The sequence below is a fragment of the Bubalus bubalis genome, chromosome 2 (assembly GCF_019923935.1).
Source record: "Bubalus bubalis isolate 160015118507 breed Murrah chromosome 2, NDDB_SH_1, whole genome shotgun sequence".
Taxonomy (NCBI): Eukaryota; Metazoa; Chordata; class Mammalia; order Artiodactyla; family Bovidae; genus Bubalus; species Bubalus bubalis.
Window position 1 is genome coordinate 101,042,929 of NC_059158.1, and position 24,316 is coordinate 101,067,244.

The window sequence follows — 24,316 nt, forward strand, 5'->3', positions numbered from 1 at the left end:
CTGCCATAAGGGTAGTATCATCTGCATATCTGAGGTTATTGATATTTCTCCCAGCAATCTGGATTCCAGTTTGTGCTTCTTCTAGTCCAGCGTTTCTCATGATGTACTCTGCATATAAGTTGAATAAGCAGGGTGACAATATACAGCCTTGATGTACTCCTTTTCCTATTTGGAACCAGTCTGTTGTTCCATGTCCAGTTCTAACTGTTGCTTCCTGACCTGCATACAGATTTCTCAAGAGGTAGATCAGGTGGTCTGGTATTCTCATCTCTTTCAGCTAGTGAAAAGTGGAGCTAGATTTCAACATGGCTTCTCTGGCTCTAGAGCCCACATTCTTAACCACCATCCAAGAGAGATTTTGATTATTCTGCTTCCTTGAAGGCAGTATACATTGCTTTTTTGGGTCAGGGTCACCGTTTTTAATGATTCCATCAAAGTAAGCTTGTATCTAACTTTTAAAACTGATTGACTTGTAATTTTAGTTACTTATTTTAAAAACTTTTTATTTGATTTAATTTCAAACTTTGAAAAGGATAAAGGAATAGGGCAATACATTTCATCCTGATTCTTTGGAGGTTAACATTACTTTGCCAACAAAGGTCCGTCTAGTCAAGGCTATGGTATTTCCTTTGGTCATGTATGGATGTGAGAGTTGGACTGTGAAGAAGGCTGAGCGCCGAAGAATTGATGCTTTTGAACTGTGGTGTTGGAGAAGACTCTTGAGAGTCCCTTGGATTGCAAGGAGATCCAACCAGTTCATTCTGAAGGAGATCAGCCCTGGGATTTCTTTGGAAGGAATGATGCTAAAGCTGAAACTCCAGTACTTTGGCTACCTCATGCGAAGAGTTGACTCATTGGAAAAGACTCTGATGCTGGGAGGGATTGGGGGCTGGAGGAGAAGGGGATGACAGAGGATGAGATGGCTGGATGGCATCACTGACTCGATGGACGTGAGTCGGGGTGAACTCCGGGAGTTGGTGATGGACAGGGAGGCCTGGCGTGCTGCGATTCATGGGGTTGCAAAGAGTTGGACATGACTGAGTGACTGAACTGAACTGAACTGAACATTTTATTATTTATTAACCTTTCTTCTTTCCTCCCTACCCATTCCCTCCCCTCCCCTCTTTATTCCTTCTTATTTCCCTATATACCTATCCATCCATCATCTCACTGGGTAGAAATTAATCATATGACCAAGCCAGAAATGCTGAGAAATCTAATCTTCTTTCTGGGTAACCTTATATTTTGCTAAATTTTGAAATGTTTTCTTATTTAGATAAAGAAAAGAAGGGAAGAATGGCTATTTGAAATTCTCAAACAGGGTAATAATATCTGTATTATAAGTTTTTCTTTTAGATTAGATGAGTGATATGTTCCATGTACCATGATAATACATACACATATGTCCAGTATACATGTGTAGTACATATCTAGTACACATTGTCTATTAATAATATTGATATTAATGAATATTCATCTTAAGAAAGCACTAATTTATTATATTTTCCCATGTTCCGTTTTATCTTATTCTTGATCTCTACCTATCACTTTAAGGCATGGTATTGATGTTTGACCTGGAGAAGGAAATGGCAACCAACTCCAGTACTCTTGCCTGGAAAATCCCATGGATGGAGGATCCTGGTAGGCTACAGTCCATGGGGTCACGATTGATGTTTGAGGATCATAGAAGTATACTCTGGAGATTTAATACCAGAAAAATCACCATCTATCTTAACATGGTCTAGAGTTGAAAAGACTGAGCTTCACAAAGAGGTCGTTCTTAAAGTCCATCAGTATAATCAGATATAAAGTAAGTGTTTCAAATTATTTGTCCATTTTACTTATATATCAAGTCCTACTTTGCAGAAGAGGAGACCTTTACTTAACTTGTACATTTCCATTCATAATGCATATTGGCCTGAGGTAGACTTTTCTCTGGAAAACCAGGACTTCTTGTTTCTGCAGTTTAATTGGAGTGCTGACCTCAAAATATAAAAGTGAGGTATGATAATTTTTTAAAAATGTAATAAACTCACAGATGGCACAACATTGACCTGATGATATTTATCTTTCTGATAACCAGCTTAAGAGATGAAGATGTGTGACTACTTGAAAGAGAGGGCTCATGGTTCATAAATGTGAAGAAGTCGTTCATCAATTTTCTGGGAGACCTGTTAACACCCAGTCTCTAAATTTTAATGAAAAACATTTAGCAGCTGATTTCTAATAAAATATTTCCAATTATCAGGGGCCCACTGGTGTTCATGCAGATATCAGTTATAAGACTGTAAAATAATACATATCTGTATGTATATATGTGAGTGTATAAATAATATATATGTATGTATATGTATAATGTCTGATTTTAAATATCAGAAAGAGTGACTTAAGCATAAGTGTGTTTCATTAATTAAGGACTTATTTTCCTAGGGACTATGCTACACTTTGAGGGCCTTTGATGTGTTGAGAATCTTTACGAACAATTGCCTAAGGATATAACTCTTTTGTGAAGATAGAGAGATGAGGCCTTTAATTGAAAAATAAAATACTGAATTTAATCACTGAATGCATTTTGTCAGTAAATAATTGGGTGTTTTATCTTGGAAAATTTTAAGGAAGATACAAAGGTCATACAGAGGTATCTTTCCTAAAGAACTGGGAAGAAAACAGTGATGGAGAAGAAATTATATAGACATTGCCCTTAAATTGACTAGGACTTGAATTTCAGCTCAGTAATTATAAATTCTAAGATCCTGGGTACTTTTTTCTCACTCTCTATTAGTCTACACTTCCCTCTCTCTCTATAAAATGCTGGTACTAGGCTCAGTTTCCCCCTTACCTGTGAAAGGTCAACATATTTGTGTGTATACACACACCTATGTTTTTGCTACTAACTGTCGTATAAGAAACCATTCTAAAACTTAGTGACTTAAAGGAACAGTGACATTTATTTTGCTTATGAGCTTTTAATTTGTGAAGGATTCAATGACGACAGCCTTTCTGTACTCCACTAGATATCAAAGGCATAGCTAGAATTATCTAAATGCTCGGTCATCATGTATCAGGGAGTTGATGTTGGCTATCACTTGGGGCCTCAACTGTGGCTATGATTAGAATACCTACATGTGGCCTTTCCATATGGCCACAGTGACTTTGCTTCAATGAAGAGAGTTTCAAGACAGAAAGAATCTTGCTTGAAAGCCACACAATTTCACTTTTCCTTATTCTGTTTATTAGAAGAGAGTCATTAAGACCAGCCCATTTTCAAGGAAAGGAAACATCAACTATACTTTTTGAGTGAAAGTGAAAGTCACTCAGTCATGTCCAACTCTTTGCAACACCATGGACTATGCAGTCCATAGAACTCTCCAGGCCAGAATACTGGAGTGGGTAGCCATTCCCTTCTCCAAGGGATCTTCCCAATTCAGGGATCAAACCCAGGTCTCCCACATTGCAGGCAAATTCTTTACCAGTTGACCCACCAGGTAAAGGAATTTTAAACACTTATTTTAAAGCCAGAACAATGGCATGCTACAAATGCTCAATAAATAGTCATGGCTCCTTTCTTTTCCTTCCCATTTTTTCACATATCTGTTTTAGTTTAGGATGTCATTCAGCCTATTATATGCCTTAAACTATTAGGTACTGGTGAACAAGACAGACAAATTCTATTCTCTCAGGGAGTTTATTATCAGGTGCACATCTGAATAAACTACAGATAATTATTCAGGTACTTCTAAACATTTATTAAGCACCTGCTATGGGAAATGCTCTTAGATGTAAACTTTGAAAGAGTCATTTGTGGGACTATGTCCTCAGGACTTGCAGTCTAGCAAGGGGAATAGAATATGTACAGTGACAACTATAGTAATATAGACAGTGATAAGTATTGTAAATGGAGATTAGATAAGGGCACATCAGAAGTAAAGAAATAATTAGGAACTGGGTGGTTCAGGGAAGGCTTCATGGACTCAATAGTAGTAGAACTCTTATTAGAAGGATTTGAATATGCAGGGACAGCAGAGCCTGGTGGGCTGCCATCTGTGGGGTCTCACAGAGTTGGACAAGACTGATGTGACTTAGCAGCAGCAGCAGAATATGCAGTATTATCAGAAAGATCTTCCAAATCCAGTCAGTAGAACTTCTTACATTTGTCAACTGTTATACCAACCTAGACAGCATATTAAAAAGCAGAGACATTACTTTGCCAACAAAGGTCAGTCTATTCAAGCCTATGGTTTTTCCAGTGGTCATGTATGGGTGTGAGAGTTGGACTGTAAAGAAAGCTGAGACCGAAGAATTGATACTTTTGAACTGTGGTGTTGGAGAAGACTCTTGAGAGTCCCTTGGACTGCAAGGAGATCCAACCAGTCCATCCTAAAGGAAATCAGTCCTGAATATTCATTGGAAGGACTGATGTTGAAGCTGAAACCCCAATACTTTGGCCAGCTGATGCAAAGAACTGACTCATTTGAAAAGACCCTGATGCTGGGCAAGATTGAAGTTGGGAGGAGAAGGGGACGACAGAGGATGAGATGGTTGAATGGCATCACCGACTCAATGGACAAGAGCTTGGGTAAACTTCAGGAGTTGGCGATGGACAGGGAGGCCTGGCATGCTGCAGTGCATGGGGTCGCAAAGAGTTGGACATGACTGAGTGACTGAACTGAACTGAACTGATACTGTTCACAAAAAGATAAGTTATGTCACCGAATTTTTCTGGTGATCATATAATTTTTCATAATATTATTTTATTATTAGCAGTATTTTATGTATTATACATTCTATATGAAATTATATATACAGATATAATTATATATGTATATATAAATATATAACTACCTCCCTGGTGGCTCAGACGGTAAAGAATCTGCCTGTAGTATGGGAGACCCCAGTTTGACCCTTGGGTTGGGAAGATCCCCTGGAGAAGGGAATGGCTACCCACTGCAGTATTCTTGCCTGGAGAATCCCCTGGACAGAGAAGATCCTGTAGACTGGCAGGCTACAGTCTACGGGATCACAAAAGAGTCAGACAGGACTGAGCGACTAACACTTTCACTTTCATATACATATAGATATATAATCAGAAGACAAAATTGTGACTCTTGAGATTTAAATTAATTACTTAAGATTGTAAAGGACACACAGAAGGGAATAGTTACAAATTTACCTGATGATTTGATTGGGGCTTAATTATAAAAAGCCTTGAATGCCAAGCCAAAGGAGCTCAGACATCGCTTGGTAACTAAAACAGGTTTATTGGTAGCAGAGACATACAAATAGAAATATAAATAGAACTATGCATTGGGAAAAGTATTCTGCAGTCAGTGTCAAAAACAGGTCAGAATCAGATTTCTTAGAGGCATGGAATTTTGTCCTAACAGCAATTTATGTCTGAGGTGATAAATCACTGACATAATGGTGGTTTTCATGAAGACAAGAAAGAGTGGTGCATTTAGAACATAGGGGTAAAAGTGACTACATCTGGGTAAACAATGAGAGCCATCAAAGTTGAAGACAAGATTTTAAGCCTAAATCATTATGGCATTGATACTGATACTGAGAACGTTATAGTGTCACAGCTAAAATTGGGTGGAGTTTGCTTGCTTTATTTTGTTGGTTTGTTGCAGAACCAGGGTGATAGAGCAGGTTCATTTTTACATATCAAGTTTGAGATGTCAGTAAGCAATTCAGGTGGGTAGATAAAATGGCAGGTGAAATTATGGGACAAAAGCCCATGGTGGTTTTTACTGGCTTATTTGTCTTAGTTTTTATATCTCCTTTTTCTTGTAAGTTATTTGAGATTTGGAGCCGGTGTTCAGAGATCAAGTTAGAGATCTGCAAATTAAACTTAGAGTGAAAGATGAGTTTGACAATATTGCCAAAGAAGAGAGTTTAAGAAGAGAGAAAGGAAAATTAAGGGCAGAACATTGAGAAATAATTTACTCTCAACAGTTGATTAAGCTTTGGTCCAATGAACATCATTCTAATCTGCCTGTCTTAGACTGTTCTGGCTGCTGTAGCAAAATACCATGTACTGGGTAGCTTACAAAAAACAATTTTTCACAGTTCAGAGTTTGGGAGTCTGCAATCAGGGCACCAGCATAGTCAAGGGACAACTCTCTTCCAGGTTGCAAACTTCTTGTTGCATCCTCTTGTAGGGTAGAGGTGGGCTAGCTCTCTGGAGTCTCATTTTAAGGACACTATTCCCGTTAATGAGTGCTCCACACATTCCAGATGTCCCAGCCATTAATACCACCGTCTTGTGCATTACTTATGTAACATTAATTTTAAGAGATATAAACATTCAGCCTTAAGCACAGCCTAGATGCTTTTGGAGTTATGACATGAAAACAGGTATTTATTTGTTTATTTGTCTTAGTTTTTATAGAAATAACTCTTCTTTTGTAAGTTTTTGGAGACATATGCAAATAAATGAGGATGTCTCATATGTTTGGGGAAAAGGAGCATGAGCCCATGAATTAGAAGGAAATCTCAGTACAGGGACATATGGGGAAATATTTTTAATTGTAAGATCTTAAGAGGAATGAGATATTATCTGTGACACTTGGGAGAACAGCCTCAGACCTATATCTTTTGGGTACTAGGCCAATTTGAGAGTGTTGTGTGTAAATTGACTGATTTATCTCTTGGTTTGGTGGTACCATAAAAGATTTATCTCTTGGTTTCTCTGTCCTCATGAAAACCACTACATCAGTGGTACATTACTTCTGACATAAAGTATTCTTACAGCAAGAGCAAGATTCCACGCCTCTAAGAAATCTGATTCTCTCATTGTATTATGAGAAAAGCATGACTTAAGTTCAAGATTTGAACTTAAATCCCAGCTCTATCCTATTTAAGCTAAATTAATTTGGACAAGTTACCTTAACACTGAACTTTGGTTTCCTCATCTACAAAATGAGGTTACTAATACCTCCTGTGTCAGAATGAGAGAAATACATAATGTGTGCAGAGCACAAAGTAGAGAGCCCGCACACATGAGACAGTAAATTGTAATTCTGATGATTATGTTGATAATGTCAGTATAGGTTGATTTGCCTCAGAGTTTAAAAATTAGAAGATCCAAGTTATATAGAGAATTATAGAATTGTGTTCACTACTTAAGGACCCTAAGAACCCTGATATCTGGATACCCCAAACCTATAAGCTGTGACTTTATTTTATAACTGGATACCAGCAATGACACCAAGAAACTCAGCAGGAATGAAAATCATTATTGTATTTTACCACTACTTTTATTTTAATAGCATTACTTAATAATTGTTCCCGTTCATCCTTTTCCTATTTTATATATATGTATACATATGTATGGGTGTGAATGTGTATGTGTGTTCAGATATGATTGTAGTAAAAATAGTAAGGACACTGGATTTACAAACCAAAGTTTTGAGTTCACATTCTGCCTCTTCTACTTATTAGCTGAATGATTTTATCTCTGAACTCCCTCATTAGTTAAATAAAGCTTGAACCTATCCTTGATGTTACTATGAACCGTGATTAAAGTATGTGAAAGTCTTTTGTAAACTGTAAACCATAGCATAACTAGGGGTATGATTTGTTCAATCATAAATTTAATTTGTATTTATTTCATAGTGTCAAACAGGATTTTACCTAGGGTGCCCATAACACACAAACTGGAATTCTGCTTACAAAAGAAATCTGAGTATCTACTTAGTGAGGTGTTATGAAAAGTGCTATGATTAAGTAACAATATTTGAAGTGGTGTGGGAGGACGCCATACCACATATTTTCTAGTCTTAATTTGTAAGTTGATGTGTTCTGATTTTTTGCTTCTTTTGATTCCATCAACTAATATATAAGGATGCAGAGTTTTATATACTTCTCTTAGCTGGGTTTGAAGACACATGACTCACACACTGAAGTTCCATTCTGCTAGTAAGACAGTTTGAAGCTGGCAAAATGATTGTAATAAGAGTAGCTCTTTGAGGTGAAAGTCTAAGAAATTGTACAAGACTGAGATAATGAAATGTTTGGCCATGATCTGCTCTTCATATGTGCCTCATGTATGGAGATGATGATAAAAATAAAACCATGTTTCCTCTTGTCCATGAACTGGTTCAATTTTGGCCAGGATTTAATGCCCGTTTGATTGTAAGATCATTAGAACTACCACTTTAAGCTCAGTCATATCCAATGTAAACTCTTCTTCATCCCTTCCTTTTCTTCTCTTCTTTCATTGTCTTCATATATGGAACTTAGTGAGTTCTGTGCATGAATTGCGTTAAATTCTCCATTGAGTGGCTTCTGATCAGGCTTTTTATATTGTGTCATATGCCATTCCCCTGTATCTCCAGATTATCTCACCAGTTGTTTTCAGATTTTGACACTTTTACGTTGTCTTAGAAACCAGTATATAGACCTGGGTTTGTACAAGAACCTGAATTTGTAATACTTTTTTCCTGTCATCATTGCATCAATTTTTTTCTGCCTATCTAAGTGGATGATAAGAGTGCAGAGTTTTTTGATGAGATTTCCCTACTTCTTTTAGCTAGGCCAAATTTACCTCCTTTTTATTTTCAAATTTTTTAATTTCAGTGTAAGCATGAGAATCAGGGGATACTAACATAAGTCACTTGGATGAGCAGGGTTTTTTTTTTTTTTTTTTGGTAAATGCCACCAAAATCCTACAACTTTTGAGGCACAGCTGTTAATTCAAAGATTATTATGTTATTAATAGCATGGTCTGTTTTGTTTAAATTAACTTCCACTATTCAACATTTTGCCATGAGTCAAACTTTTAAAGATTTTTCACACAGTGTAAGTAATCATCACAGAGTTTAAGACTGGTTTAATACCTATAGTTAAATTACTGCAAGGAGAGGTAGAACAACTGCCTTTTAAAATTCATGTATTAATTTGAATCTCAACTCAATAACTGAAATACATTGAACATCTGGCCTTTCAGGTATGGAGTAGAAGTTAAAATTTCTCAGATAAATTCATAATTAGGGGCTTGCATTTTTTTTAAAGTATATAGTTTTTCAAGCTGATGAACTGAACATATGTGTCTTCCTTTTCACTCCAATTTTATTAAAATGACTAAAAAGATCTATAGGTCTAAAACTAATGTATGCATATAGTATCAATTCTGAATTATGATGAAAAACAAGAAAATATATCATGGTTTGATCAGAGACTTTGAGGAATTGCCTGGAAGTTAGCAAGAATATGAGATCATATCTATAGAGAAAGAAGAGTTATAAAAATTTATCTCAAAACAACCCTAGGAAAAAACTACAGAAGTGAAAAGGTTTACAGTGATTTTCCAAGGTCAAAGATAATAAACTAAACAACTAATTGGATTGCAAACAGAGATGGTATTTAGCCCTACACAGGTCCAGTTATACCAGTTGTTAAATAATTAGAATGCATTGTACAAGATGATAAATACTTCCTGCCATGAACCCCAAACATCTAGGACCCCCACTTAGAGCCCCATGAACCTCCCTGTGACTCAACAGTCAAGTGATTAATACTTGGCACACAGGGAGCTGTCAGGACCTTGCTTCTGTTTCTGATTATGAGATACCCAAGCTGCTGCTGTTAAGTTGCTTCAGTGGTGTCCGACTCTGTGCGACCCCATAGATAGCAGCCCACCAGGCTCTGCCATCCCTGGGATTCTCCAGGCAAGAACACTGGAGTGGGTTGCCATTGCCTTCTCCATTGTGTGAAAGTGAAAAGTGAAAGTGAAGTCGCTCAGTCGTGTCCGACTCGAAGAGACCCGATGGACTGCAGCCTACCAGGCTCCTCCATCCATGGGATTTTCTAGGCAAGAGTTCTGGAGTGGCTTGCCATTGCCTTCTCCGGAGATACCCAAGGGGCAGTGTTAAATATTTTAAGTATTATCACTGCTGTGGGGTAACATATGGGAGCATTAAAGATGACAGTTGAAAAAGCTTATCTCCATTTCTGGCCTCTCTTCCCCAGCCCACATCTTCAGGCTATATCCGGGAAACTTCTCTGTTCAGAAACTTTAAAAAAGCCTGACAGCAGCTACCATCTTGGGTATAGAATCTGCAAAAAAAAGTGGTAGAGCTTGAACTGGCTCTGGGGCCTTCTCAGCAGATATGGAGGAAAATGGATGAAAATAAAAATTTTCAGGTGAACATAACAGTACTTAACATTTTTTGAGTGTTTACTGCGTTCCAGACATTGTTCTATGAGATCTACATGTATAAACTTGATTCATTCCAACAACTTTATGAGGAAGATTATTATTACTATTCCCATTTTACAGATGAGGAAACCAAAGCACAGATAAGTACAGTGATTTGTCCAGAGTCATAGAGGGGTGATTGGCAAAGCTGGGCTTTTCATTTTGACTCTCTAGCCCCACTCTTATTGCTGCACAAAATTGTCACTCAGGTACATTGAAGTGCTCCACTCCAGATGAAACACATCCATGTTCTAGCAATTTGGAGGCATTGTTCACTTCCTTCCTAATAGCCAGTGATATTCCTTCAATGAATTCCATATGGGTGAAGACAGACAGAATTGATTTCTGTTGCCATTTACCTTTAAGTATATTTACTATACAATAATAAAAACTAAAAAGAAACAAACCAAGATTTTAGTTCAATGATATAGAAATACTGAACAAAACAACTAGTAGAACAAATAAATTAACTAGGTAGGAATTAATGAAATGAAATTTACTAATAAATTATTGAGAATTAGTAGGCAGGAATTCGGAGAAGGCAACGGCACCCCCTCCAGTACTCTTGCCTGGAAAATCCCATGGAAGGCGGAGCCTGGTAGGCTGCAGTCCATGGGGTCGTGAAGAGTCGGACACGACTGAGCGACTTCACTTTCACTTTTCATTTGCATGCATTGGAGAAGGAAATGGTAACCCACTCCAGAGAATCCCAGGGACGGGGGAGCCTGGTGGGCTGCCGTCTATGGTGTCGCAAAGAGTCGGACACTACTGAAGCGACTTAGCAGCAGCAGCAGCAGGCAGGAATTAATAAAATAAAAGCATAAAATAGTATACTTGAGCAATAAAAGCAAAAGATGGTTTTCTGAACCATATAAAATAAGCAAAAGGTCTAACTAAAAATAAGTAACCTCTCATAGATTAGGCACAAGTGAAAACCATAATTATTCCTATGGAAAAGATTTTTTAATGGTAAAAAAGTACCTTGTATGGCTGTATACAAATGCATTTTACAATGGACTATATATTAAATACAGGGTCAAAACTGACCTAGGTAGAAAATTCTATATGTAAATAAATAGGAAAAAATGGAAAGGCTAGTTAATGATCTACACTTAAACCAAAGAGTGTACAAGTGATTTTGACAAATTATTAAAGAAAATAGTTTTGAGAAACCACAAGTAATATTGTTTCAGAATATTGAAAAGGACAGAAAGCATCTCAAATCATTCTATAAATATAGCATGTCTCTGTTAATCTGCCAAGAATAATAAAAAAGAAAACCAAAGATTTATTTTACTTACAAATAAATTCAAAAACATGAAATGAAATATAACTCAGCAACATATTAAAAGAATAATACATTATACTGAAATAAGTTTTATTCCAGAAGTAAAGGAATGATTCAGCATAAAAAATCAGTGAAAATTAGAAAATCATCCTTTAAATGTCATTTATTAAATTAAATGATTAAATACCATGCTCACAGCAGCCTAAAATCATTTGGCAAAATTGAATACTCCTTTCTAACTGAGACACTTACCAAAATAGAAGTTAAAGGAAATCTGTATATCTAATATAAATATATATAATATATAATAGGAAATAAAAGCTTTGTTTAGAGAATAAAAGCTATTCTAGGTATTTCAAGCAGGGATTTAATATAAGAAATTGATGAGTTTCAAAACTGAAGTATGCTCTTTGCAGTATCTTATTTCCTTAAATATTCATGAAATATGTTAGTTGAAAAGGCAAGAGAAGTGAAGCCTAAGAACACTCACCAGAAGATTTCAGGTTTGCCAATAGTGTTTCAAAGATTAGGACATTGCTACCAACATTCTAGTTAGGTACTGCAGGCAATTACTGCTGCTGGGAACAGCTGGCTGAACCATGGTAGGAGTGTCAGGGGTTCCTGCAGAACCTTGTATCTACCAGGACTCAAGCATCTGCCCACTATTGCTGGAGGAGAAGTCATGGTTTTGGCTTCCCTCTGCCTTCCATATCTCTTATAAGTGCTTGCCAATGATGGAATCTAAACTGGAAACTTGTAAGCAAAGGATTGTAGAAAATGTTATTTCTAGGTTTCCAACCCTGTAGTGTAGAGAGACTATCAAAGGGAGTTGAACTTGTGTTCATATGAACAGAAAATCTGTCACTATGATTTCTAGAAAGTGAAATGAGGCAATGAAAAATATGAGAGGTGTCAATATTGGAAAAGGAGCAATTAATAGTTACACTTCACAGGCAATGGAATTTTCCATCTGAAAATCCAGGAATTATAGTCAAAATACCTTAAGAATTTCTACTAATCAATGATAAGATATAAAATCAAAATAAGGAAATAAATATGTAAATTAATAAATATGTAAATTAATTTATAGGGCAAATTAAAGGGATCATCATCATCATCATCAATCAAAGCATCATTTATGGCTGAGGAAAAAGATGTCAGAGGAGTAGGTGGACATGGAGTATATCTCTCTCTACGGATACATCAGGAATACATTTTCAGACACAGAAGTGCGTGCAGAACACCAGCTGAGAGTGGACAGCGGTACCTGACCAGTGGAAAAGAATATATAGACCCACGTAAAACTCCACAATATGAAGGAACTAAGGGGAAAAACAGGAGTGTTAGTAGTACTAGACCTGCTCTCTGCGGGTAGGGGAATTGAAGCAGGCGTCCGATCCCTACACCAGGGCAATTGTCTGAGTCAGAGGAGAAACATTTAAGACTGAGAGTGAAACAGCTGATCTGTGGCAGCCTAAATGGAACAGGAATCAGACAGCCCTTGCCACAGCCATACATACCCTGGACAGGGACGTAGATGCCCTGGAAGGTGCAGCCCCTGGGAGCTGGAGTTTAGGGATTATGGAGCAATCCCAGGGCGAGGGCTGCTGTTGACTGTGGAGAGATGAAGCTAGGGGATGTGAGGAAGGAGACTGTAGGGGGAAATGCCTGTGGAGGAAAGCCAGGTAGTCATGGAAGCAAGGTGATACTGCTGAGTCACGTGTATGGGGTGGAGCCATCACCATAGCCTCTCTCTCCCCACATGCCAGCATTGGCAGCTGAACAATAGAGAGCCTGGCCCATCAAATGCCCGATGCACTGAACTACAGAGTAGGACCCCACACAGGGTGCTCATTTAAGTGACTGATGCACCAAACAACAGAGAAGGACCCTGGGCAGGGGAGCCCTCTAAGTGCCTGAATGGGCAGGGCTATAGAGAAAGACTGGCCAAAGAAGCCTTCTGATTGCCAGCTACAAGAGCCTCGAAAAAAAGACTCTGATAGGGCCATAACTCCTGCAGAGAGGCAGTCCATGTCCCTGCACACTTGGCACTTCCAGGGTCCCTGCAAGCCAAGCAGCTGTGCCACCTTCACACTCGACCCTCACTGGGGCAGAGCTGCCACAGGCAAAAAAGACTTGCCTCTATGCATGCAAGGTCACTTTGGTCTGGTACAACTCTTTGTGACCCTGTGGCCTGTGGCCTGTCAGGCTTCTCTGTCAGGGGTTTCTCCAGGAAAGAATACTGGAGTGTATTGGCCAATACTGGTTGCATACCTCTCTAGAGCACTATATTTCCTGCTGCCCTAGCCACCAATGCCCCTGAGTACCTGGTGCAGCCAGAACCCCTGTGACGCAAGCAGCTGCACCACCTCCACACCTGGCCCTCACTGGGGCAGACCCAGGTCCTTACAGGCAGCCTCAGGAGCAAACCCCAGTGGACGACCCACATGCAGAGGTGGAAATAAAACCACAGTTGAAACCCAGAAGCAGTGTGACTAAGGAAGAAGACCCAAACCTTCCCACAGCTGTACAAGCTGGAGATTAAATCCACACGATCAACTAGGCAGACTCAGCGTCAATGAAATGTATAAAAGGTCATTGAGCTCTCTTTCCCTGCCGCTGCGGAGCCGCGCGGAGGCGGAGGCTCGGGTGCATTCAAGATTCGGCTCCACCCTTAACCCACCGCCATGGCCGAGGAAGGCATTGCTGCTGGAGGTGTAATGGACGTTAATACTGCTCTGCAAGAGGTGCTGAAGACCGCCCTCATCCACGATGGCTTAGCACGTGGAATTCGCGAAGCTGCGAAAGCTTTAGACAAGCGCCAAGCCCATCTGTGTGTGCTCGCATCCAACTGTGATGAGCCTATGTATGTCAAGTTGGTGGAGGCCCTTTGTGCTGAGCATCAAATCAACCTGATTAAGGTTGATGACAACAAGAAACTAGGGGAATGGGTAGGCCTCTGTAAAATTGACAGAGAGGGAAAACCTCGTAAAGTGGTTGGTTGCAGCTGTGTGGTGGTTAAGGACTATGGCAAAGAATCTCAGGCCAAGGATGTCATCGAGGAGTACTTCAAATGCAAGAAATGATGAAATAAAAAACTGATTTCTTGTTTTCCAAAAAAAAAAAAAAAAAAAAGGTCATTGAGAGCTCCCACCAAAGAAAACGTACTAGTTCTGATAGCTGTGGACATTAGAGGCAAGAACACATAGGAGTAGGACCAGGTTAGAATCTGAGCTGTCCCCACAGCAGGTCCAGAGACCTCCTAGACCAGACTTAGGAGGGCATCCTAGGGAGGTGAGGTGGACTGTGACTCACAGTGAGTGAAAGGACTCTGACAGCAGTGACTCAGGAAAAACATTTATTATTCTTATGTTTTGGCTTGTTCTGTAGACTCTTTTGAATTTTTTTTCTCCCCACCCTCCACTACCCCTGCCATTGTAGTTGTGTATTTTATTGGCCTCCACGTTGGGCTGTTGCAGCTCTGTGGAGTTTTCCTTTTTCCTCTCTTTCTTTCTTCTTTCTTTCTTTTTTCTCTTTTTTATTTTAATTTTTTTAAACTTATTGTATTTTTTCTACATTTATTCCTTTGTTTGCTTTTCCAACTGTTCTTTTCCCCTTGCAGTTAATCTTTAATGTGTATAAATCTTCTATATCTATCTCTATTTAACTTTGCATATCTATTTCTTTCTTTTCTGTCTTTCATTTCAAGACCCTACACTACAAGAGAACTAACCCTAAGGAATATCAATCATGAGAACTCACACAAAGGAAACCACTTGAATACAAGACCTGGCATCACCCAACCACCAGTAGCACCCTGTGTAGATTGCCTCATCTAAACAACAAGTAAAGCATAAATACAAACCCAATTATCAGCAGATAAGGATTGCCACCTCACTCAGCCTTGCCCATCTGAGGAAAAACAAACAAACAAAAAACTCAGCACAAATCTCACCTTATATGAAGCTTACAGAAACCACTGGACCAACTGTAGGAAGTTAGAAACAAAAAGGAAGAAAGAATTCAACCTTGAAGCCTGGGAAAAGGAGATCTCAAACACAATAAGTTAAAAAAATAATAATTAAAAGGCAGATAAATACTACACAAATGAAGGAACAAACTAGAAACTCAGAAACTGAAATAAATGAAGAAGAAATAGACAAACTACCTGAAAAAGAATTTATAATAATGATGGTAAAGATGATAAAAAGCCTTGAAAACAGAATGGAGAAAAAGCAAGAATCAATTAACAAAGAACTAGAAGAATTAAAGAATAAACATACAGAGACAGACAACACAATTACTGAAATTAAAAAATATTCTAGAAGGAATCAATAGCAGAATATCTGAAACAGAAGAACAAATCAGTGAGCTGGAATATAAAATGGTTGAAATAACTTCTGAAGAGCAGAATAAAGTAAAAAGAATGAAAAGAACTGAGGGTAGTCTCAGAGACCTCTGGTACAATATCAAATGCACCAACATTCTAATTATAGGGGCCCCAGAAGAAGAAGAGAAAAAGAAAGGATATGATAAAATTCTTAAAGAGATTATAGTTTAAAATTTCCCCGATGTGGAAAAGGAAATAGTCAATCAAGTTCAAGAAATGCAAAGAGTTCCATACAGGATAAGCCCAAGGAGAAACACGCAAAGGCACATACTAATCAAACTAACAAAGACTAAACACAGAGAAAGGATATCAAAAGCTGCAAGGCAAAAGCAAAAAGTAACATCAAGGGAAACCCTGTATGTTTAACAGCTAATCTTTCAGCAGAAACTCCGCAGACCAGAAGGGAATGGGCAGGATATTGTTAAAGTACTGAAAGGGAAAAATCTGTAACCAAGATTACTGTACCACAAGGATCTTATTCAAAATTGATGGAGAAATCAAAAGCTTTTCAGACAAGAGAAAGAGATTCAGTACCACCAAATCAGAAACAGTGGACACAGTGGCTGACTATTTTTCTGGGCTCCAAAATCACTGCAGATGGTGACTGCAGCCATGAAATTAAAAGACGCTTACTCCTTGGAAGGAAAGTTATGACCAACCTAGATAGCATATTCAAAAGCAGAGACATTACTTTGCCAACAAAAGTCCGTCTAGTCAAGGCTATGGTTTTTCCAGTGGTCATATATGGATGTGAGAGTTGGACTATAAAGTAAGCTGAACACTGAAGAATTGATGCTTTTGAACTGTGGTGTTGGAGAAGACTCTTGAGAGTCCCTTGGACTGCAAGGAGATCCAACCGGTCCATCCTAAAGGAGATCAGTCCTGGGTGTTCATTGTTAGGACTGATGTTGAAGCTGAAACTCCAGTACTTTGGCCACCTGATGAGAAGCACTGACTCATTTGAAAAGACCCTGATGCTGGGAAAAATTGAGGGCAGGAGGAGAAGGGGATGACAGAGGATGAGATGGTTGGATGGCATCACCGACTCGATGGACATTGGTTTGGGTGGACTCCGAGGGTTGGTGATGGACAGGGAGGCCTTGTGTGCTGCGGTTCATGGGTTTGCAAAGAGTTGGGCATGACTGAGCGACTGAACTGAACTGAACTGATATCAGCTTTACAACAAACGTTAAAGGGACTTATATAGTCAAGAAATACAAAAGAAGAAAAAAGATCTACAAAATCAATCCCAAACTATTAAGAAAATGGCGATATGAACATGTATTTCAATAATTAATTTAAATATAAACAGATTAAATGCTCCAAGCAAAACACAAAAACTGGCTGAATGGATACAAAAACAAGACTCATGTATATGCTGTTTACAAGAAACCCACATCAGACCTAGAGACACATATAGACTGAAAGTGAGAGGATTGAAAAATATATTCCATGCAAATGGAAAGCAAAAGAAAGCCAGAGTAGCTATCCTCATATTAGACAAAACAGACCTTAAAATAAAGAATATCACAAGAGATAAGGAAGGACACTACATAATGATCAAGGGATCAATCTAAGAGGAAGACATAACAATTGTAAATACCTATGCACCCAACATAGGAGCACATCAATATATAAGGCAAAGACTAACAGACGTGAAAGGAGAAACTGACAGTAACACAATAATAGTAGGAGAATTTACACCCCACTCACACCAATGAACAGATCATCAAAACAGAAAATTAATAAGGAAACACAAGTCTTAAATGATACGTTAGATGAGATGGATCTCATTGTTATCTTCAGGACATTCCATCCAAATGCAAAAGAATACACCTTCTCAAGTGCACATGGAACATTCTCCAGGATAGACCACATCTTGGGTCACAAATCAAACCTCAGTAAATTTAAGAAAATTGAAATCATATCAAGCATCTTCTCCGACTACAACACTATGAGACTAGATATCAATAACAAGAAAAAAAAAACTGTAAAAATCACTAACACATGGAGATTAAACAAACATTTCCAAATAACCAACAGGTTACTGAAAAAATCAAAAGGGAAATAAAAAAAAAATCTAGAAACAAATGACAATGAAAAGATGACAACTCAAAACCTATGGGATGCAGCAAAAGCAGGTTTGAGAGGGAAGTTTATAGCAACACAGTCCTACCTAAGAAACAAGGAAAAACACCAAATAGACAACCTAAATTCACATCTAAATCAACTGGAAAAAGAGGAAGAAGAACAACAACAAAAAAACCCCAAAATTAGTAGAATGAAAGAAATCATAAAGATCTGAGCAGAAATAACTGAAAAAGAAATGAAAGAAACAATAGTAAAGATAAAACTAAAAGCTGTTTCTCTGAGAAAATAAAAAAATTGACAAACCTTTAGTGAGACTCATAAATAAAAAAAGAGAGAAGAATCACATCAACAAAATTAGGAATGAAAAAGGAGAGGTTACAACAGACAATGCAGAAATACAAAGGATTATAAGAGACTCTTAAGAACAACTATATGGCAATAAAATGGATAACCTGGAAGAAATGGATAGATTCTTAGAAAAGTTCAATCTTCCAAGACTGAACCAGGAAGAAATAGAAATTATAAGCAACCCAATTACAAGCACTGAAATTGAAGCTGTGATCCAAAATCTCTCAAAAAACAAAAGCCCAGGACCTGATGGCTTCACGGGAGAATTTTATCAAACATTTAGAGAAAAGCCAATGCCTATCCTTCTAAAGCTCTTTCAAAAAATTGTAGCAGAAGGAACACTTCCAAACTCATTCCATGAGGCCACCATCACCCTGATACCAAAATCAGACAAAGAAAACACACAAAAAAGAAAACTACAGGCCAATATCAGTGATGAACATAGATGCAAACATCTTTAACAAAATTTTAGCAAACAGAATTCAGCAACACATTAAAAAGCTCATACACAATGATCAGTTGGGTTTATTCCAGGGATACAAGTATTCTTCAATATATGCAAATCAAACAATGTGATACACCTTATTAACAAATTGAAAGATAAAAACCATGTGATCATCTGAATGATGCAGAGAAAGCCTTTGACAAAATTCAGCACCCATTTATGATTAAAACTCTTCAAAAAATGGGCATAGAAGGAATTTGCCTCAACATAGTAAAGGCCATATATGATAAGCTTACAGCAAACATTATTCTCAATGGTGAAAAACTGAAAGCATTCCCCCTAAAATCAGGAAGAAGACAAGGGTGTCCACTTTTACCACTGTTATTCAACATAGTTCTGGAAGTCCTAGCTACAGCAGTCAGAGAAGAAAAGGAAATGAAAGGAATCCATATTGGAAAAGAAGAAGTAAAGCTCTAACTGTTTGCAGATGACATGATACTGTCCATAGAAAACCCTAAAGATTGTATCATATTATTACTAGAGCTAATCAGTAAATTTAGCAAAGTCTCAGGACACAAAATCAATACACAGATATCACTTACATTTCTATATACTAACAATGAAAAATTGAAAGAGAAATTAAGAAATTAATCACATTCACCATTGCAACAAAAAGAATCAAATATCTAGGAATAAACTTACATAAGGAGACAAAAGGACTGTACACAAAAAATTATAATACACTCATGAAAGAAATCAAAGATGACATTAACAGATGGAGAAAAAATATTCCTTGTTCCTGGGTAGGATGTATCAATATTGTGAAAATGACTATACAACCAAGTGCAATTTACAGATTCAATGTAATCCCTATCAAATTACCAATGGCATTTTTCACAGAACTAGAACCAAAAACTTCACAAATCATATGGAAACACAAAAGACCTCTAACAGACAAAGCGTTCTTGAGAAAGAAGAATGGAGCTGGAACAATCAACATTCCTGACTTCAGATTATAGTACAAAGCTACAGTCATCAATACAGTATGGTAATGGCACAAAAACAGAAATATAGATCAATGGAACAAGAGAGAAAGCCCAGAAATAAACCCATGCATCTATTGGTATCTTATTTTTGACAAAGAAGGCAAGAATATACAATGGGGCAAAAACAGCCTCTTCATTAAATGATGCTGGGAAAACTGGACAGCTACATTTGAAAGAATGAAATTACAACACTTTCTGACACCATACACAAAGATAAACTCAAACTGCATTAAAGACCTAACTGTAAAAGACCAGAAACTATAAAATTCTTAGAGGAAAAATGCAGAAAACTCGATGACATAAATCAAAGCAAGATCCTCTATGCCCCACCTCCTAGAGTAATGGAAATGAAAACAAAAGCAAACAAGTGGGACCAGATTAAACTCTAAAGCTTTTGCACAGCAAAGGAAACTATAAAGTGAAGTGACAAGGTGAAAAGACAACCCTTGGAATGGGAGAAAATAATAACAAATGAAACAACTGACAAAGGATCCATTTCCAAAACATACAAGCAGCTTGTACAACTCCATAACAGAAAAACAAACAACCTAATCAAAAAGTGGGAAAAGACCTAAACAGACATTTCTCCAAAGAAGACATACACATGTCTAGCAAACACATGAAAAGATGCTCAACATCGCTCATTATTAGAGAAATGTAAATCAAAACTACAATGAGATATCACCTCATACCCATCAGAATGGCCATCATCAAAAAGTCTACAAACAATAAATGCTGGAGAGGATGTGGACAAAAGGGAACACTTGTGCACTGTTAGTGGGAATGTAAATTGATACAGCCACTATGGAAGATGGTATGGAGATTCTTTAAAAATCCTAGGAATAAGACCACCATATAACCCAGCAGTCCCACTCCTAGGCATATACCCTGAGGAAACCAAAACTTAAAAGACACATGTATCTCATTGTTCATTGCAGCAGTATTTGCAATAGCTAGAACATGGAAACAGCTTAGATATCCATCGACAGATGAATGGATAAAGAAGTTGTGGTACACATACACAATGGAATATTACTCAGCCATAAAAAGGAACACATTTGAGTCGGTTCTAATGAAGTGGATGAATCTAGAACCTATCATACAGAGTGAAGTAAGTCAGAGAAAGGAAGATAAATATCGTATTCTAATGCATTTGTATGGAATCTAGAAAATGGTACTGAAGTATTTATCTACAGTCAGCAATGAAGAAACACACATAGAGAATAGACTTATGGACATGGGGAATGGGGAGGAGAGGGTGAGATGTATGGAAGTAGTAACATGGAACCTTACATTATCATACATAAAATAGATAACCAATGTGAATTTGTTGTATGGCTCAGGAAACTCAAACAGGAGCTCTGAATCAACCTAGAGGGGTCAGATGGGGAGAGAGATATGAGGGAGGTTGAAAAGGGGGTGGATATATGTATACCCATGGCTGATTTAAGTTGAAGTTTGACAGAAAACAACACAATTCTGTAAGCAATTATCCTTCAATTAAAAAATGAATTAATTAAAAAACATCATTTATTATTAGGCAGTTAAAAATTTAAACAAAAATGTGATACTAGTCTTTGGTCTTAAGATTGACAGACGTCAGTACATTGACAATAGCTAAGATTTATTGTGTGAGGAGCTCTATATTCTTATACATTGTTTTGGTTTATAAGTAATAATGATATATTTTCAGCCATAATTTCATCAAATACATTTTTGACACTTTTTTTTTCTTTCTTCTCCTTCTGAGACCCCTGTAATGTGAATTTTGGTATGTTTGATGTTGTCTCAGCAGTCCCTTAATTTATTTTCACGATTTAAATGTCCTTTTTGCTGTTCCAATTGGGTGATTTCCATTATTCTATCTTCCAGATCACTTATGTATTCTTCTGTATCACCTATTCTACTGTTAATTCCTCTGAATGTGTTTTTCATTTCAGTTATTATATTTTTCAGTTCTGAATGGTTATTGTTTTATATTGCCTAGTTCCTTGTTAACATTCTCACTGTGTTCATCTATTCCTTTTCCTGATTCGGTTGGCATTTTTATTGTTAATACTAATGCTTTGAGCTCTTTATCTGGTTAATTATCTATGTTTCATTAGTTTTCTTCAGGGGTTTTACTTATTTAAAAAAAAAATGTGTTTATTTTTGGCTGTGCTGAGTGTTTGCTGCTGCATGTGGGCTTTCTCTAGCTGTGGTGAGTGGGGCTACTCTTCCTTGCAGTGCCTGGCTGCTCTTGCGGTGGCTTCACTTGCGGAGCATGGGCTCTAGGGTCCACATGGGCTCAGTAGTTGTGATGCATGGGCTTAGCTGCCCGCATGTGGGATCCTTCTGGACCAGGGATTGAACCTGTGTCCCCTGCATTGGGAGGTGGGTTCTTAACTTCTAGACCTTCACAGAAGCCCTGGTTTTCTCTTATTTTTTCGACCGAAACAATTTTTTGTGTCTTCTCATTTTACTCAACTTTCTCTGACACTCTAAAATTAGGTGAAATAGTTACTCATTCCTGTCTTGAAGGGTATCCTGGAGTGGTAGCATCCCTATACAGCCTGTGTGTGTGTCCAGTGGCTTTGGTGGGAGAGCTGGCATGAGCACAAATCATGCCTCTCCCCAGGGTCTCCTGGCAGTTATCACTTGGATAGGAAGTGGGTCTGGAGATGGAAGGGCTAGGGTCAGTGCTAGGTATGAGCTGAGATTTCTTCTCTACTCAGTGGCCAACACATCTCTACTGGGGGGATGAGGCAGGTCCCAAGTTGCTGGTGCAGAAGCCCAACAGGACAGGTCCAGGCTGATTCTGTTAGCTCTCTGTCGGGGCTCTCCCCATTCTCAACCCTGGCACCCTTGGCCTGGAGAGGAGTGGTGCTGAAGCAGTAGCAGGAGGGGCTGGAGCAGGGGCTCAGCCTGGGTCTGGGTGTTGGTGTGGCAGCCCTAGTCATAGTCAGAGGCCTGGGCCACTTCTGATGTGCTCCCCCAGTAAGTGCTAGCAATGGCCGCCCCTGCTCTGCCCAGGTGCCGTTTGGGCCTGAGCCACCTTTGCCTGTCACAGCTGATCTCTCCCCTCAGCTGCGGCAGTTTTTGTTCCAGTGTATAGCTGCATTGTGAAGCTAGTGAGACCAGAGCGGGCACTCTGCTCAGACTGAGCTGATTGCTGGAGGAGTCATGGGAGACAGGCCAGCTTCCCATGCAGTTCCAATCCCCCCTCTCTGCCCTGTTTTGAGAGGAAGCAAGCATGTATGTATTCCTCATGACCAGAGTCCAGGCTTCTCATACCCCGCCTGTTAGTCTCACTGGCTCTCCAACCAGACGATGTGACTCATCTTCCTGGTCTAGGATTCCAGGGCTGGGTTGCACAATATATGGCTTGAACTGCTCACTCCCCAGGCAGGATCTCCACCCACATAATCCTGCCTCCACTTCCGAGTTCCCTTTCAGGAGCACAGGTCCTGACTTCGTCTCTTTCCTTACTACCCAAATCTATGTTGATCTCTTCCAGCCTGGGTTGTGTAGAAATCTTTCTGCCAATCTCCAGTTAATTCTCAATAATGTTCCATATGTAGATGTATTTTTGATGTGTTCATGGGGGGAAGTGAGTTCTTCATCCTTTTTCTCTGCCATCTTAATCTTCTCCTCCCAAGCATGATCTTTTCTGAAAGAAATTTGATATCTATGAAAACATATGTGTGTAGTCAGCAGTTCTACTGGGTATCTAACCTATAAGGAATTCATACTCATGCAAAAATATGCACATAAAGAGATAATTGAAGCACTGTTTTTAAGTCCATCAAATGAGAATTCTGTAAGTTTCTATCTGTAGGATAGTGCTTAAATGAATAGTGATTTATGTATATTGTAAAATATTATTCAATCATTAAAAAGAATGAGCTATATCTTCATGAACTGATCTAGAAAGATACCAATTATATATTGTTAAATTAAAGTGATAAGATGCAGAGCAGCCCATATAGTCTGGTTTCCTTTATGTTAAAAAGCATACATTTGCATATGTGTCCATACATTAGGGAAATGATTTGAAAAAAAGATGTTAAATGAAGTATTTAAATTGTTAAAACTGATTGCTTCTGGGAAGGAGAGTATGATTAGAAGGAGAGTCTATATAGGGCAGAGAAATAAAATGAGACTTGAATTCCTTACTGTTTATGTTTTTGATTTGTTTGAAATTTTCACAAATGAGAATGTATCACCAATATAAATATTAAAAATAGAAAAAGTTTGTCAATATCTTCAGTTGTCTCTACTCTATTTTTATTTAATCTGTGACTTTTAAAAACAACATGGCCTACCCAACACCTGCAAGACTTACAGCATAAAAGCCAGGGGTGGATGACTTCTGCTCTCTGCTTAAGGTGCTCTTGCCTACCAGGATCCACGTTGGTGTTTTCATCCTCAATTGTAGACATTTTGGTTCCGGCTCTCTATGAAGACTCCTCTTCCTGGAATTTGGGACTCCGTTTCCTCCTAGTGTCTTCGTTGAGAGAGAACAGTT

At 38.2% G+C, this 24,316-nt stretch overlaps 1 protein-coding gene across 1 annotated transcript; it reads left to right on the plus strand.

Moving 5' to 3' along the window:
• Nucleotides 1-14,104: 14,104 nt before the first annotated feature.
• Nucleotides 14,105-14,590, plus strand: LOC102410603 (40S ribosomal protein S12). Its single transcript, XM_006078648.3, has one exon. It carries the CDS (start codon nt 14,177-14,179, stop codon nt 14,573-14,575), a length of 399 nt encoding a protein of 132 aa, XP_006078710.2. The 5' UTR covers nt 14,105-14,176; the 3' UTR covers nt 14,576-14,590.
• The last annotated feature ends 9,726 nt before the right edge of the window (nt 14,591-24,316 follow it).